The following is an 18,712-nucleotide window of genomic DNA, read 5'->3' as shown; positions in this document are numbered from 1 at the left end:
TTTTTTATGTCATGTTACCAATGGCTGAGTGCAGCCCCAGAGTCCATCTAAAACCTTCCCTGATCCAGTAGATTATTACTAAGCATAAGAATTTGTTAAAAATTTTATGCACATCGGATGTAATCTTTTTTAATGAATTCCACATGAGTATCTATTGGTGGCACTGAATGTTAGTATAAAAATAGCCAAGTTACTAAGAACACTGAAGCAAAATAAAACCTCTTACGATCATCATGATGCGTTGAGGGGCAGGTGCCCTTGCATCTCCAGTGTACGGGAACCCAAGAGGAGTGAAGCAGACCAGGGCAAAGCCAAGAGTGAATACTGATCCGAGGACACCCAACACCACTGCAGGACGCCGAACCAGCACAACAAGGGGAGTCTGCATTGCACACACACATCAGAAGCAGAAACAACATATACGGATGGAAAACAGACTAATTCTGGATGAGGTCAAAAACATGGCCCTACGTTTCAGGCCCTCCAAAGCCCTGACTGTATTTAGATGAGTGAACCATCGCATATTCACTTGGTAGGAAAAGAGGCTACGGGGGCATTTTGAATTTCTGTACATAATGAAGCAACATAATGAGGTGAAGAGTTATAAACATACTTGGAACAAATTTAACACATTCTGATTTTGAAATTAAGCCTTGAAAGGCTTCATTCAAAAACCAGAATGCATTCTTAATTAATATGAAACAGTCAATAATGTAACTTAATAATCAGCCTCGCTAAATACAAGTACAATGAATCAAAGACTAATTCCCAGCGCTCTCCATGCAAGGTGGTCAACTGCCGTTAGAATGCTCCTTGATGATGGTGCATGTTCTCCTTGCTTCCATTCCTTCATGCATTCATAAAGGTCTCAATGCATGTAAATAACTATGGATAGCATGTATTGGTTACCTCTTTTGCACAATCGATGGAAGACCAAGAAAATTTGTCCATGCATAAGAAGACATTCCAGAGGCATTTTGTCAAAAAAATGTTTGTAAAATGATTCTTTCTCAAATATAGAGATCAAAATTGCATAGAATTATATTTTGTATAGGTGAAGACAGGTAAAAAAAAATGTAAGTAGAAAGCAATTTAAAGCAAAAATGCATGAAAAGGAAATGCATCAATAAAAATACATATAATATGTACATATTTCATAATATCAACAAAATGGATGGTTTTACCATTTATTATCACCAATGGGCTATAGAGCACACAGTAATAAGTTACAACAGGTAAAATTAACCACGACAATGAATGTCACGTAACCACGTTACAACAGCAACTTGCTATAGAAAGTCCACCCTGACTTAATTGCACCTTTTGCTAGTCACTACCTTCAGAATTCTAGGTCACTGTGGAAACATGTTAACGAGAGTCTACAGTGCACAGTGTTTTGCCATGATGAACTACCAAAACAACGATACCTTTTTTTCACCTGCTAATTAACATCACCACACACCTTCCAAAGAGCTAGTCTCTTTCTAGAATGTTGTCTTGGAAATGATGGAGAACTCATGCTTACATTTCCTTTGAGTCCTAAATATGCATCCACTGTTTAGCCATGCACCATACGAGTAAAGAGAGCTATCATATTTTTTTTCCAAATATAATTTTCAATGGGATTGGTGTGTTAACATCCAAAAGCACTTCACACTAACTGTTAATTTGTTTAAGTATGTAGATAAGACTAGTTTCTTAGAATACATTAAGCAACTATATTCTCCAAATCACGATTAATTATGCATCATCTAAGGCAGGTGGAAGCCCAAAAGCATATTTTTCCTTATTTAAACTAGGTATCTCGAAATTTGGTGCTTGGATGTTTCCAAGTGCTTACAGTTTTTTCTGTTTAAAATAGTAAAGATAAAATAGCATATTTATCTTAATAATATAAATATTTAAGTACTCGCAACTTACCATGTAAGTGAGTATCAAGGAATATGGGACAACAGTAAGGATGGCAACAATGGCATCAGGATTGGTGGCAGAGCCTATGCGCCCCATTATGGGAACAAAGAGAGACAGCACTCCGACAACCAGGTACGACGTAATGACAAATGGTGGAACCAACAATGCAAGGTACAGCACGAGCCAGCGCCAATCTGATATGAGAGGGAGAAAAATCTATGAACTACCAGAATGCAATTTATGCATCACATGACTCAGTCTTAACACAATCCAAAGTATGCATCTCAACCTTCTGCACAATAGACATGGCAACAAATACATGGCAACAAATTTTTAAATTACAAATATAAATTAACAACGAATGCTAATTAAAAAATTTATATTGTAGCATAAGCAAATGTCGAAAAAACCATAACCAGCTTCTAACAACAGCCTTCACCCTCAGACTTCAGACCATAATTCATAATAACTACTTTAACCTTTTCTCTACTGTTTTATGTACAAGAAACTTAACTACACCCATAGCCTTCCCTTTCCCAATCATACCTTACTGGAAAGACCTGGAAGCTCCATTGGGTATAGAATGGGATATAATTTAGGGCTTTAACTCCTGTACATTTTAACTAATACTACCTTGATCAAAAAGTTCCCGGAATAACAGGCGGCAGTCTACATCTAACCGCGTACCCCGCGATATTGACACGCGGCAGTTGATACTATGACCCAAACCATTGCAGCGATTGACAATCTATTCATGGAGGAACGCGTTTTACAATGGATAATGAAACAAATGAGCTTCTTCTTTGATAAAAAATCTCAACGTTCAAGTCGAATATTAAATAATAACCTCCAAAAAACATAATACTTGTACCTTAGTCTTCATTCAGTAAACCTAATAACCTTCAGTAAAAAACGCTTGCCAAATTGCATAATGAATTTATGAGGATTTTAAAAGGTAGAATATACATCTAATCTACTCAAATACTCTGCGATCCACCAAAAAGAGATGTGGCAGGGGTTAAAACCACCAGGTGGAAAGGAACTGAAAAATTAAGAGAGACGGAGGATGTTAATGGGTGAAGGGAAGGAAAAAAATATGCACTTAAAATCCCCGAAAAGGAATTGGAAGGTGGCATACACTTACATACGTTTTAGCAAAAAAATTTGTTTTAAATAAGAGTTAATTTTCATCCTTAGAGAAGTTTGAAGGTAAATTAAATAGGAGAGGATAAAAATGAACATCAACAACTTATATGAGAGACCGCAGCCATACTAAGAGAGGTCATGAAGAACTGGAATGCAAGAAGATGAAAAAAATAACTAAGATACGACCAAGAAACTTGAGTTCCCCGTCCCTAAAGTCGCAAAGAGGAAGAAAAATGGATAAAAGTACGTGAAGGCCGATTAAAGATGGATGATGGACGGGAGAGCTATCTGGTCCGCGTACAAGGCGGCAACGGGCGCTAGAGAGGGATGATTGGGTGGGATTGTAGACTACCAATCTCTCGACAGAATTCCTGGCGATGGCGGCACAGAAATATATATGAATTCCAACCCTCTGTTGACTCGGGATAACATCCGGAATAAGGGCAGTCAGTCAAATAACCCTCAAGAGTTTTTCGTGGAGGACTCCAAAGTTATCGAGTCTCGACAATAGAGGAAATTTCCACGTCACGGCATCGAAGAATTTTACGCTCCAGAATTGGAAAGGATTGTCTGGGCTCTGACGTCACAACCTTAGCACTGTCGAGGAAGGGCAATAATTGGCAACCTACTCAAATCAACCTAACTCCCACCCGTCATATAAAACTGGGTCTATTTTTATATATTTTTATAAATATTCACATACATATATATATATATATATATATATATGTGTGTGTGTGTGTGTGTGTGTGTGTGTATGTATATACTACCTTGAACAAAAAGTTCCCGGAATAACCACCGTGTGGCGCTCCCATCGTTCCGATTTGAGTTCTGTTTTTTTTGTTAAATTGGTACATCTGTTGTTGATATTCCCTTTAAATCTTAGTGTCATAACTTGACATTTGCAAAAGTTACGTAGCCAAGAGTACATCTATCTCTGTGTGTGTTGGCGATTTTTTACAATTGCAGAAATGGATTTAAATTTGCAACAACGAACTTGTATTAAATTTTGCGTAAAAAACGGATTTAGTGGCGCACGGACGTTGGAAATGTTGGAAAAGTGTTTCGGCAACGATTCTCTAAAAAAAACGGTCGTTTACCAGTGGCACGAGCGGTTCAGAAGTGGTCGTGAGTCAATCGAAGATGATGAACGCAGTGGCAGACCATCGACATCGAAAGTCGGTGAAAAAATTGATAAAGTAAAAGAAATGTTGGTCAATAACCGCAAATTAACCATCAGAGAAATAGCGGAGGACTTGAACATTGCCTATGGATCCGCCCAAGACATTGTGGTTAATGATTTGGGTTTCCGTCGTGTAGCAGCAAAGTTGGTGCCAAAAGACCTCAATTTCATGCAAAAAAAGAGACCGTGTTGACGTCGCAAAAGACATGATTTGCGAGGCTGAATCCGATCCCACATTCATCAAAAGGATCATTACTGGAGACGAGACGTGGGTTTATGAGTACGACACGCATTCCAGACATCAGGCAAGTGAATGGCGTTCACCAAATGAGCCGAGACCAAAAAAACCACGTCGTTTTCAGTCAAAAAAGAAGGCAATGCTGACGGTTTTCATGGATTACAACGGTGTAGTGCATCATGAATTTTTGCCAGAAGGCCAGACAGTAAACAAAGAGTATTATTTGGGCGTTATGAGACGTTTGCGTGAAGCAATTCGCCGAAAGAGACCAGAAATGTGGGCAGAAAACTCGTGGATTTTGCACCATGATAACGCACCGTCGCACAGTGCTATCATTATTCGTAATTTTTTGACGAAAAATGCAACAAATACCATCCAACAGCCACCGAATTCACCTGATTTGGCTCCCTGTGACTTCTTTCTGTTCAATCGAGTTAAAAAACCATTACGGGGAACGCGTTTTAGCAGCCGAGAGGAAGTAATGGAAAAATCGCAGGAAGCACTGATGGACATACCGAAAACCGAATATAAAAAATGTTTCGAGGATTGGATCAAGCGCTGGCATAAGTGTGTTGCAGTCGATGGGGATTACTTTGAAGGGGACAATATAGATTTAGATGAATAAACTTGTATTTTTAATTTTCTGAATAAATTCCGGGAAATTTTTGATCAAGGTAGTATAAGGCCCTGAATAAGTCTATCAGAGGACATTTTCTCTTCCCTAAAGATCCATAAGTCTATACATATCTAAATTGAATCTAAAATATCTACTGAAATGACCAAATAGGATTCATGGACTTATCATACAACAAATTAGTATCTGGAGTATTTGCTAATCAGCACATATGTGTACCCATTCCAATTGACCCCATCTCTACACCATGAAAAGTAGACATGATTAGGATAAGAACTCCAATACAGCATCACTGCTAAATACTTTATAAATGGCATCATACTTGATACCAAAAATATGTTTTCTTGGGGAAATAATTTAATAAAACTCATGCTGCTAAAGATTCACAAATTTTGGAAAGTTGAATTCTGAAAAGTTGCAACTAATTTGTTTGAATTCTTAAGTGGATTTCTTTCATTGAAATACTTTTCAACGACATTACGGACTTTCTATGATGCTTGAAATGCTAGAAAGAATCTCAAAATTGTTACAAGTAATTCTTCCATAACAGGGAGGTACTACAACATGCTGCCTACATTCATGAGCAGCCACTGCAAAAATTAAAAGCAAACGCTGAATCTAAACAAAGTAGTCTAATCAGTATTAAATTAGATACAATAGACATTTCCTTAGGGGCATTACCTCTTCCATAAATATTCAATAGAAATGACTCAAGGGTGTAAAACTTTCAGCCATGTTTATCTGCAAAACAGTTAACCATTTATTTACTAGGTTATCACAGTTTACACTTAAAATGAGGTGTACAGGCAGCTGTACATGCAGGTGTTGGATAAACTGCCTAGCCCTACAGCCTGCTCCCTCTTCTGTAATATGAAAATTCATTCCAAACAATTTATTCTGACAAACACCGCCAGAGCAATTAAATGTTTGCTATGGTCCACGTACCACATATCATGAAAATATTTTATTTTCATTGGACATATATTTAAGTGCATAGTAAGGGAGAAAATATATCATTTCTAACAATGCTAACATTTCCAAATAGTTTTTTATTTTATTTTACTGTCTGGCTCATATCCAAAAACATATACCAGCAAAACTTCAGATATTGAATGAATGGCCTTAGAGCAGTTGTCTCACCTATGATCAATACCACATGCAAAAAGGGGGTAATACAATAGAGCAATGAGAAAAAAAGGAAGAAACAGACTGTCGGAGGACGCCTCGATAGCTTAATTGGCTAAAGCACTCGACCGGACATTGAGGGATCTGGGCTCGAATCCCTGTCTAGGCGAATGATTTTTACACTCTGAAAATGGCGTTTCTGAAATGCACATTAGGGGATAACTCCGTTAAAAGTTACTGTTGCAGCATCTCCCACAGTTTCTTTGGAATCCCTCTATTGATATTTCAGCCACCGAACTGGAAAATTATGTTTAAGGGCTTAATACCGGGAAAATGCCAATGCACCATCACTGTATCACTGTTCGCTGTCACGTGATTATGTAGCCAACAGTGCTATTACACTGACATCCATCTGATGCCAATCCCTCAACCCACTTCTCTCTGGGATAGTAGTACATATTAACCAAAATACCATTACAAGACTGCTTGCTTGCTGATGTCCAATCTGCTTTAAGCACCATACCTTCCCCCCACTACTCTCCCACGCTCCCCTCTTCTTACTGACATTCCATGCATGGAGGGACCATGAACTTTCAAACAAGCAGGGCTATCCTTCAATTTTACTAGCATGGGAGGCTTCATCATGAGCTGACAACTTTGACTCTATGCAAGAGCTGCACAAATTATGAGAACACTCGAACACTTCTGAAATGTCATAATTGCAGTTACAAATGAATTTTTTCATTTATTAAATATACTATAGTACTAATGATAATGCATCAAATATGAAAGATGATCTAAAGCACTACAAAAACTAAATATTTTCCAACACCTGCCAACAATTGCCAATGTTAGTATTTATAGGCATGCACTAAAATATTACAAAAGCCTATTTTTCTCCTAAGTTCCCAAGTGATCCAACAGTTTGGTATATTCTACAAAATGCGGTACATTTTTAATCTGACATTTACAAAGTTATTAAGCATTACAGGAGTCCTGACGAGTATAATTTAAGTAGTAACTAAACAAGCCTATTACAGAGAGCACACTAACCTCTGAGATCTCTAAAAACAGGAATCAGCCGCAGCAAGTAAGACACAATGGCAGGGAATAATACCCAGGCACAAATAACATATCCTGACCTCAGACGAAATACTGCAGTAACAGCAAGCAGGACACACCACACTATCAGAGCTGCATCAAAGTACTTCCAAAAGACAGACCACACTGTGCCCAATACCTGTAGAAAACAAAATTTGTATGAAATTACTGGCTGCAGATTTATTTCTGTCATTAGAAAATCAACATTATATAAATTATTTGAATTTACATTGTATACAATTTATCTACCATTTTTTGGCATGGGATGTATTTTCATATTTCACATGAATTTAAATGAGAAAAATTGTCACTTAACAAGCATTTTGCATTATGATTACGATTCTGGAAAGAATTATGCTCCCTAAGCAAGGTTCCACTGTAGTATAAAAGTAGTCTTCAGTTTTATGTAGGTTTGGATGGACACAGCCTGCAACCGTGTACATTTCTTAGCCTAACCTAAGATGACAAAACCTGACACCCTACACTACAAAAACCCTACTTCAAATTTGTACACATTTAATCCTCATTTCATTCCATCCAAGATCCCTATGCTATTCCTGCCCTTTCCTTGCTTGCCCAATGTCCTCCCCACTGTCACAATTTTCAGCATTACATTGCCAATCAGAATTCTCTGTATCCCTTCTTCCTGCCTCCCTTAGATTTCTCCCAACAATCCCCCGTCCCCTCCCCTTTCACCAAGCCGAGCACTTCTTTGCTTCATTCTCTATCCATTGTCCATTTTACTGTTTCCATCCTTCCCCAAACCCCAATCTACAGGGTTCGTCCGGAAAATAAGTGTACTGAGCTCAGGAAAAAAAATTTATTACACTTTTACATATCTTAAGCTAATATTCCTCAAAATAGGACCCTTGTGAGTCGATACACTTGTTCCAGCGGCGTTCCCATTCCTGGAACGCTCCCGCGAAGGCATCATCGGGAACCTCTCGAAGACTCGTCGTCGACCTCTTCTCTGCCCTCCACGAACATCTTGTGCCACCAAAAGATCATGTTTCTGGACATGGCTGACTCCCCGTAAGTCTGGTTAATCATACCGACAGTTTCGGTAGACGATTTCCCAAGCTTTACCGCAAATTTGATGGAATAACGCTACTCCAAAAACTTCGGCATCGTGTTCCGTGACGTGGGTCGAGCGTGGAGGTTCGCGTTAACAGAGCTCCTCACTACACCACAGCTCAGAGCCGACTGCCTTTTTCAGCGTCGCTTGCCAACATACCCCCCTCCAATCGCAGCCCGTCAGAGCGGTGCTGGGCGCACCTGGAGCGGCGTGCCCAGCCCATGAGTCAGTACACTTATTTTCCGGATGAACCCTGTATGTATGAGGAACATTTAGCTTCAACACCCGAGCTTCTGAGTCAAACAGAATCATCCGGCGAGTCAAATTTTTCACTAGCCTTTTCTCAATATCCTTACTTCTCCTCCATTCACAATTCCCACATGTCCCTATCATCAATTCCCTCCTCCTTGTGATAGGTTCTTTGCCTAAATCAATTCTTCTTCTTATAATCCTTCTCTCCTGTCACCATCGTGTCCAAAACACTTCCAAGATAGGCAAACAGTTCAACCTGCTTTAGTTTATGATCTCCAATTTTAATACATAACTTAGCCTTTCTCTTTCTGTTTCTCAAAAAGGACATAACCTTTGATTTGTTTAATGTTATTCTCATGCCATACCTATTGCACTGACTTCCCGATTCACTCATCAATGCTTTCAACAACTTGGCTGGATGGCTAAATAAAGCTTGGTTATCTGCAAACCTGATTTTAATAGTTACCCAACAACATTCATACGTTGAAATGCATGGATGATTATGGACACCCATATTTTACTCCTTTTCCTAACACTGCCCATCCTGACTCTCTTTCCACCACATACACCTCAGCAGTCTGAGACAAGTAGAGGTTTCAGATGTTGCCTATCCCTCCAATTCACTCCTAACTTCTGTAATAAATTCATTAATTCTATCCAATTTACTCTATTAAATATCTTCTCACAATCTATAAACAAAGTCCTCCGTGAAGTGAAGCATATTATTTCATTTTATTAACATCAAAATAATGGCACAGGGCTAATCCTGCAAAACAAAACTGGTTAATCCATTAGTTACTAGATATTTTCTAGTTCATTATCAATATTAGGGAATTTAAATGTTACCTTTTTCTGCCACTTTGAGATTAAAAGAACCATGAGCAGTTGTGTCAGCAATGTAGGGATGACATACAATACGCCAATCCATATTGGTCGGGCAAACCAACTCATTGTCCTGCCCAATAATGAGAGTGAGGTGGAGATGGTGGCGGCAACAACTAGCGTCAACAGACAAGACCCAATCTGAGTCAAGATGCACAAGCCAAGCTGCCTTACTGACACCCGGAATGTAATGCCTGCAGGACAGGAATGCTGTGTTATACAGAAAATTTGTGCTGAGAAAAGCTCTACAGTAGTTCTGAATGGGAAAGTTTAGGCATTTTAATCAAGGGATGCTTGGATTGCATCCCAATAATTATAATACGATAGCATTATTGAATCCAACTCCAAATTATACAATTATAACAACATCTACCAGGGCTTAACTAGGTGGCATAATTTAAAGAGGGTAAAATGCTCTGATTCAAGGTCCAGGTATGAAGGGGTTTAATTCATATATGCCACAGCAGTCATAAAAGCCTTCTTTTAAAAGAAGTTAGCATGTTGCCCAATGGTGCAGCAAACTGCAAAAGTTTCTCTGTAATTACATTATATTGTATGAGCTACAGGTTGTAGCAATGTTTTAAATGTAATCAAAGAGGAAATGAATAATAACCTTGATCACGAGATGATGCCAGGCCAAAAGAGATGACTGAAAGAACTGCAGCAGCAATGGATGCCAATGAGATGATGTCACCAGCAATCATGGGCCACCGCACCACTCCTGCCCCCAGGATATCAAAGTAGACAGGTTGACCAGCCTTCAAGAGATTCTGATCTTTCTTTCTTGAGCGTGCTAATTCTGGTGATGATGTCAGATGCCGCACCAATGCCAGGATGTTGTCACCTGTCCGTTGGAGAGTGCCAGCTGGCACGGCAGCAGCTGAATCCAAAGAAGTGTGGTACACATATCCATTGGAAGACCAGGCAAAGTCCAGACCTGCAAATTCAATTAGAGTCAACTCCATACCAAATTTCTACAACCATTTGAGGCATTTTTAGTCTGTCCCTTTTTTCCACTGCCTTGCAATGACCATTGTATTGGTTTAAGGGTTAACCATGAGAATTTTGGCTGTCCGAGGTAAAAAAACCTAGTTTTGATTAACAACAAGTCACAAAATAAAATGATTCATTCAACCAAAATTCCTTAAATGTCAACTAGAAAGCAATTTAGTAGTAAATATATGCTAACATGCTAAGAAAAACTTAGCAACATTCAATTTCTTCCACAATATAAAAAGATGTTCAATGGATGGGCACATTATTGTTGAGCCCACATTGCAGTCAAGCTTCTGATTGCAGCAGCTGTCAACATTCACATGTTGAATGAGTCAACTCCTAATCACTACATATCATGTGCATTCAGAAAAGGTTTGGATGTCAGTAAGCAAGTTTAAAAGTCTTAATTCAGATCCCAATTCAGGAGGCCTCTCAAAAAGGCACATGATTCCTGTAAACGTCAGACATTGGTGGCCAATCTGACACATGGTCCTCAAAGTTAACAAGTCTAAGTGATTCCGTTGCTTTGGAAAAGGACAGACGAGTGCAACTAACCAGATATGTTGCCAAAATCCCTGAATATTCTGAAGTCTGTATCCCCTGGAATAATTCCACTTTCAAAAATTTCTTGAGCAAGAGAAGATGCATAGGGATGCGGAACTGATTCAGCATAAGCCTAAAAAGAAGAGCAAATAGGCATAAATGACCTTGGCATCACAAATGTTCAATACTTCAATTCAGGCAAAGGTTTCAACAATGAAAATAATTTTAAGGAAAAACTCATCAGTGAATTTCAATCAATTCTCCTCTTTCTTTAAAATCTAGATGTCATCAATAAAACCACTGACTGCCAATATCCATGGTTGACCGGGTCCAGCCTGAAACAAGATCTCTCTGCCTCCAGCACCACAGGCCTCGAGATTGATAAAAACTTGGATGTCCTTGGCCCATGGATGTTTCGTGATGAAACCATGCGATGCCTGTAAGTAATGCTTGAATCATCATCATGAAAATATTCAAAGACATCTCATCCAAAGTAAATGGACAAGTAAATACGAAGTGACTGAGACTATATAGAGAGAGAAACCTATGCAGATGAAATGAAAAATGATTCCCAGAAAACTTGAGAAGCAGCTTGGTTTGACATAATTATTTTGATAAAATTGTAATTTATTATAAGTGCATACCAATGCCTCCAAAACATGCAATATATTTATAGCTGATGATATAGCAATTCACTAGGAGTCATTCTTATTGAACTCACTTCTACCCAATTCATCACCAACTCTGTTCATACTTTTAATTGTAAATTTTCACCCCTATGATCTTACTTTCATGAGGTAGGTATGAGGTAAATAAGTTAAATGTTTAATTGAAATTTTCAACAGGTTTCAGATCCATACAAACTAAGCCAACTCTAGTACACTGAGAAAAAAATACAAGCAAAATATGCTCCTAAAACTGTTTCCGGGAATTACACACAATGTACATACTAAAGCTCGAAAATAATCTTAACTTTTAGAATCTGTGCATACAGAAATATTAAGAGGCTTTGGTAAATTTGAAAATTTAAATTGAAATTTTGTAGGCTGATGAAAGCCTGAGAATAAAATGGTTCACACTTGTTCAAATAGTTTGAGTACAGGGTTTGCTATCCATTCAAAAGCACCTAGTTAATCAATAGGAGACTAATGTGATCGGACATGAACAAAATAGTTTTTTAATTTTTTTTGTCATTATTACAGTTCAAACCCACAATCCAAATGGTTAAGATATTAACACGAAGTGATCCCACTTGAAAAATACTAACTTTTCACAATTATGGTTAGATTAAAATACTGAAGAAATCTCATCATATAGGATAATATTAACTGTAGGAACTGCAAACCAGCCATGGCATAGGTGCGAGCCACAAATTCATAAATTTTTTTAATAAATAGCTAAAATATTTCAAGACAAAACTACAATATACCTAAATCAGAAGATGATTTTCATAGTGCAGAACACCAACTAACCTGCATGAGATTTTCCTCAGCACCATTGAAGAGAAGAATTAAGTTGTGTTTGAGAGGATGATTTGACTGAGTTATCACACGAAGGATCTCCATCATGATAGCACAACTAGCTCCATCATCACTTGCACCTAGGGTAATGAACAATGAAATAAAGAGGTAATGTACATGGAAGATTGAAATTTTCTGCCACTTATGACAGAGATGTGTGCCTTGCCAAGTCGCACAAGTACTCCATTCATATTGATATAGGGTTATATAGGATAGAAGGATGATGTTGATTCAGGCTTACATGGACAAATGTTTGCCATCTCAAGAGCACTCCTCCATGGAAGACATTAAAAACTTTTTCATGAAAATCCAGCCAATAGTTCAAAGAAATGCAGGGTTTCTAAAACATAAACAGAATATGAAGCTTAATTTTCCTAAAAACATCCACACTAATCCCTAGATTGGCATCTACACACTACACAAGTTAAAAACTCCTACTGTTTGACCTTCAACATCTTCCTAATTCATTTCAATGATTACAAGTTAGGTAACTTGATACTGAAAAACAAATTAAATATATATTAAATTAAAATACACCATTCCATTGTATAAAAAAATGTTCCATTGTATAAAGAAATAGACTTGATGGATAGGAGACTGTTTTAAGCTTCTGCATTTACATCTACACACTATCCTATCAGCTGTTACAAGAATTCATGACGGGGTAACCAGCCATTCCTCTTCTACCCCACCACTTCCACATAAATATGGCACCCTGCGATCCTCCATAAGGGCACGTGGAACGGGAAAAACCAGACACCATTAATGCAAGATCCATCATACACATTGTGAATATTACCCACTAACTACTCTCCTGACCACACTAAGAATAAAACTAAAGAAACTCATAAAAAAGGGTGGACACACTTGCAACTCAGTAAATGGTTACCAGTTAGCAACCTACTCATAAAGAATGAACAATTCACAAATACATTACCCTTACAACTTAATTTGCATAACACCCTGCCAGTCAGCCCAAGAGCAGAGAATGCCAGCCATGGAGTAAGTTGAGAGGAAGTAACGTAGCATGCATATTTAGGTCATAAGTAATAGAACTTTTGAGTGCATCACGACGTGTTGTTTCTTCTTCCATAATTGCTAGGCAGAAAATGGATATGGAAAACTGTCGCTACTATGGACAAACAAGAATGTATGCAACAAATCAATTTACATTCCGGAATGCTCACGATCATATGAACATTTACCAAAAGGTGATCAAACTTCAAACACTGAACAAAAAAAAATTGTTACTAATGTCAACATTAATTCATTCTTTCCTAACCTGTCTCATCCAAACAGTCACCTTGCAGATGGAATTTTGTCATTTTGCAACTGTTTCATACTTTTGGAGTTTTCACAAATTTAAATTCACATAATTATCAAAGCTGAAGTAGCTTCAAACTTTCATTTTATTTTTAAAAATGATTGTGTTTTACTAACCAATTTATCTGTAAAGCCTAAATTTAAATATGAAGAACTTCAACAGAACAAAAAAAAATTACTCAAAAACTGTAAAATCTTCTAGAGGTGATGATAATGTAAGTATTCATCCAAGATCAATAAATGTAAATTTAATGAAGTGATTATTAACATGGGAATCAATAAGGAATGGGAAATAATTAAGTAATTGGATTCCAGGGATCCGTGAATACTAAATGTCTACATCAATGGACCCTGAGGGTTTGTGGATAAATACAGCAAAAGAAAATTGATGGTTTCAGGCATGACTTATTAGTACTTCATTTTATAAGAAAAATGAGAAATGTAGCATAGTCAACAATGAATTTATTACTTAATTACTTAATTGATCCAGAATCCAACTTAACAAGTTAATGACTTGTTGCCTGGGTAATGAAATAGAAAGTTTGTTTGGACCATACTAGGTTCATTTTGCCTGGAGGAGTACACTTGTCAAGAGATTGGTATTAATTTGGTGATCATGAATTGAGTAAGGACAAAACAAATTCTTGAACCTATTGGTTTGAAGTACACCCTCCAAAGCAAAATCCAATCACAATATTTTTCTATACTTGCCCAAGACTTAATCAACTTCGAAAATTGAAATTGAATGCACGCAAATTCAATTGCTTTTAACATGTTAACTATATTATGCACTGCAATAGGAGCTTAAATTGGGATTAATTTATATTACAGGACGGAAGGTTTTTATCTGTTCCTTTTTTTTGTGTGTCTCACAATGATAAACCTCACTTGAAGGTTATTTATTTGAGTTTTGGCATGAATAGCAATTTAAAATTTAAAACATTGTCAGTGATAAACTAATTTAAAATGTTTACACAAATGTTACAGGTTAGGTAAAATAAATTTGTAATTTTAATGGCAACAGATGATACTAATTATTATATAGCAAAGAGCTAGAAATGAAAGGTGACAGGGAATTCATAAAATCATAACAGAGACAAAAATTCTTGCAATTTTCCACTTAATAAAGATTTATTATCGACAAGTTTTGAAGTATCGTATCATTTTCAAGTGAAGCTTTTCACATTGAAAATGAAAGATGTGCTACATCAATTGAAAATGATGTCGTACATCAAAGCTAGTCAATAATAAATCTTTATCAAGGGGAAAATTTTGAGTTTTCATCTCCGTTATTACTTTTCAGTTCCACCATCTCACACCTGAATCTGTAATTTATATGCAAAATCAGATTCACTGATGATTAAGCTTTAGTTTGTCAGTCAGCCAAAAGGTTGCAAGCATTGCTTGGCGCATTGAAAAGCCAGTGGGATACACATGGGATAAGAATAAATATAAATAAATCACATGTAATCTGGTTTTCCAGCAAGAAAAAAGCTAAGCTAAACATTGAAATAGGGGAGCAAAAACTAAATCAGGTGGAACAATTCACATATCTTGGAGGTGTTTTGGACCAAAATGGTTTAAGTAGTGGGGGCATAAGGAGAATTTGGTTAGGCAAAGAAGTTTTCATGAGGAGGAGGGAATTGATGACAGGGACGTTGAGTAGTGTTGTTAAGAAAAGGCTCATTAAAACCTTGATATGGAGCACGTAGTTATGCATGGCACAGAAATATGGGTAATTGACGCAGGATGATAAGCATTGTTGAAGGCTTTTGATATGGAGGTGTGGAGAAGGTGAAGTGGACAGAAATGAAAACAAGCGAGCAGGTCATAGAGATATGGTTGGGGAGGAGAGGAGATTGCTGGGTGAAATCATAAGGAGACAGGAAAGAGCATATTGATTAGCAGTGGGATGTTGAAGACTGTGAGAGAGGGGAAAATGATAGGCAAACACGGAAGGGGCAGAAATAGGACAGGGCTGTCGGACGGAATGAAGGCACGAATAATTTGGAATTGAAGCGAGACTTGGTAGTGTTGGATATCAGGTAGTGTTTTGTGGGAGAGGCAAATGAATTAACATTGTACCATTGTGTAAACATGTCCACCCAAAATCTACATTGATCTGAAGACCAGTAATACAGCCATATCCAGTAATAATAATAATAATAATTATCCATCAAAGTAATCTATTTTGACCACACATGTCTAATCTTCCTTAAAAATTGTTAGGTTTGAAGTTTTCACTGCATAATTTTTCCAGGATTTCCCGCTGTGCATATGGAGCAAATTTTCAAAACAAAATAAATTTTGAAAATATGCTAAATATGCATCAGGAAATCCTGAAAAAATTAGATTGAGAAACTACTAGTTACTGCAAAAACCTAAATGAAAAAGTTTTAATGACCCTTGATAATCCCTCAATTATGAAATTCCACTTACGCAGGCTGAAGCAATATCCCTGACTTCTCCCACAGTTTCCAATTGGTCCTGCCACCATGCGACCACTGTGTGGATTCATATCACTTGGCCATTACTCTTTAATCTATCAATTTAGTATGGAGTAATTTAATTTATGCGAGTGCTAAAGTTCCTGAGTAAAGCCGTCTTTATAAGTTTTATCTGGGTTCTTATTCCAACCAACCTTCTCCAGGCTTCAGTAACTCCCATTTCAGATTAAGTAGCAATCATGTGATGTTTATTGCTCCTTCTTATTCAGTTTTACCAAGTCTTTTTCCCGTAATTTGTTCAATTTCCCAATTAATGTTTTCCAAGATCATGCAGTGTTCAAAGATTAATAATTATTTACCTGGACTGTCCGCAACAGTGTCAAAGTGACAGTTGACAAGAAGACTGTAAGCTGAAGGTTTATCTCCATTCTTATTGGAAATTCGAACAATAACATTTTGAACATTGCGGTAGACATTGGTCAGCCCGTCCAGGAACCGCAGGGGGAAGGAGCCACTGGGTCGCTGCACATCCACCTCCACTCGATGTACCGGTGATGCAACTCTCGCAAACTGAAATGGTGGATTCATTCTTCGGTATGAGGTGTAAGTACATGCAGCCCTGTGCAGGCTGTGCTCTTCAATGAGCCTTGCATTCCGAAACATACAGATAAGTCATTGCCAATGAACATTCATGTAACTAACACTTTCCTGGTCACAGCATATGCTTGAGTATGTTTGATTAAGCATGAGTTGGGGTGATTACACCAGCCCAGTATACGAGGAGTGACCCAAAAATAACCAGAGTGAAAGTGTGCAGTCATGTTCAGGCATAGTAGGGAATTCTCCCTCTAGGCAGCTCTTGCAGAGGTCTTCCCAAATCAGTAGCCTGCCTTCCTTGGCTTGACTATTTGCCAAGGATGTAAAAAGGAGGAAAAGCTATTTTCATAATTTCCAAGGAAAATGAAAAAATTGTTATAAAAATCAGTTGACTTGATCCATGAAGGGTCTCAAAGTTATTATTTTTTTAACTTTGTTACAACTTTTACCATTTTAAGTGCTTTCTGGGAGCAAAAAATTTGCATGAAGAAAAAGCCATCTAATTTTGGGATTCCACTGAAATTTCAAAGAAGGCTTACAATAACTCCAAACTCAAGACATTTCTCAACCCATAATATGCCACACAAAAAGATATCCACTGTAAATTCAACCTTGTTCATTGGAACAACACTGAATAAAATTAAGAAACCAGCCCTCTTGGTGATTAGTATTATATAAGCTGCAGGTTTCAATGCCCCTTTTTCAGTGCCATGATCATGTAAACTTAAGGAGGATAACTTTACCCAATAAAGATTCTTAGGCACTTAACTGTGCATTGTATTCACACTAATACCCAAGAGATCGGTGCAAACTGTGTTCTATAGTTTATTGGCATCCTCTGTGTGCAACTTTAGAGTGGTCCATGGTCTCATTTGTGTTTGAAATATCGACCATCCAGATGATATGGCAGGAAGGCTGAGAACCCACACTGTGAGACTAGAACAGCCATGTTACATACAGCTAGAAAGGGCCTCTCTGATTGGCAATCCCTGCCAGTCGCTGCCCTTTTTCCCTAATCTAAATCCTTTTGAACCTTTTTATGGTGATAAGTATTGCACCTCAGGTTAGACTTCCAAAGGAGTATTACAGCACTTGCTTCACAAGAGAAACACTTATGAACTGACATGAACCGATTACTTGAAAACACATTTGGCTAAAGAGAGTAAGATGCCAGGAGGCAAATATTTTGGAGCTAACCCACTCTCACCCCGGGGAAATAATTTTTCTCAACCACAGAATGAGCAAATTAACCCAGCTGTTGAATTATCCTGGCAATTAAAATAGCCATCAACTGATTTAATTCAATATTTTGGAATTTTATCATTCCCCAAACAACAAAACTGACTTTTTTTGAAAGACTGAAGAGCTGCACCTCATGCTAGAGTGAGAAAGTGAGTTTTGTTACTCAGTTGTTTGGTACCATGGGACCACAATCCCATGTTGTGTGTCAGCTGTCATAAAACTCATGGTGGTTACTTCATTACCTACATTTTTCAACAGAACATATCAGTTGGTGCAGTTGAACTCCGAAAAAATGAGTTCAATTAGAGTATATTAATAATGGATAGCCAAATTATAAAAATATAATGCTTACAAGCAAAAATGTCCAAGTCATGAATGTTCATGTAAACACATGCACAATTAGACACATAAAAGTTGCTTTGGAAATTTCACTGAAAATGTTACTCTTTGCACTGAATTTATTACTAGAATTAAGCTCAGTCCAGTCAATACTGACA

The 18,712-nt window shown here is 37.5% G+C and overlaps 1 protein-coding gene across 1 annotated transcript in view; it reads right to left on the bottom strand.

Annotated features, from left to right (window-relative positions):
* The window catches only part of LOC139700189 (endoplasmic reticulum metallopeptidase 1-like), a 37,985-nt gene that overhangs the window by 13,931 nt on the left and 5,342 nt on the right, over nucleotides 1–18,712 (bottom strand). The window contains exons 3-11 of the mRNA XM_071598774.1: nucleotides 16,736–16,946; nucleotides 12,559–12,686; nucleotides 11,392–11,523; nucleotides 11,099–11,219; nucleotides 10,161–10,484; nucleotides 9,512–9,741; nucleotides 7,291–7,477; nucleotides 1,921–2,105; nucleotides 227–382 (exon numbers count right to left, since the gene is read on the bottom strand). Of these exons, the coding sequence (XP_071454875.1) occupies nucleotides 227–382; nucleotides 1,921–2,105; nucleotides 7,291–7,477; nucleotides 9,512–9,741; nucleotides 10,161–10,484; nucleotides 11,099–11,219; nucleotides 11,392–11,523; nucleotides 12,559–12,686; nucleotides 16,736–16,946 (1,674 nt within the window). The remainder of the gene's footprint in view (nucleotides 1–226; nucleotides 383–1,920; nucleotides 2,106–7,290; nucleotides 7,478–9,511; nucleotides 9,742–10,160; nucleotides 10,485–11,098; nucleotides 11,220–11,391; nucleotides 11,524–12,558; nucleotides 12,687–16,735; nucleotides 16,947–18,712) is intronic.

This window comes from Hetaerina americana, unplaced genomic scaffold, assembly GCF_022747635.1.
Source record: "Hetaerina americana unplaced genomic scaffold, ioHetAmer1.1.p SCAF_10, whole genome shotgun sequence".
Taxonomy (NCBI): Eukaryota; Metazoa; Arthropoda; class Insecta; order Odonata; family Calopterygidae; genus Hetaerina; species Hetaerina americana.
This window is presented reverse-complemented; position numbering and strand designations above follow the sequence as displayed.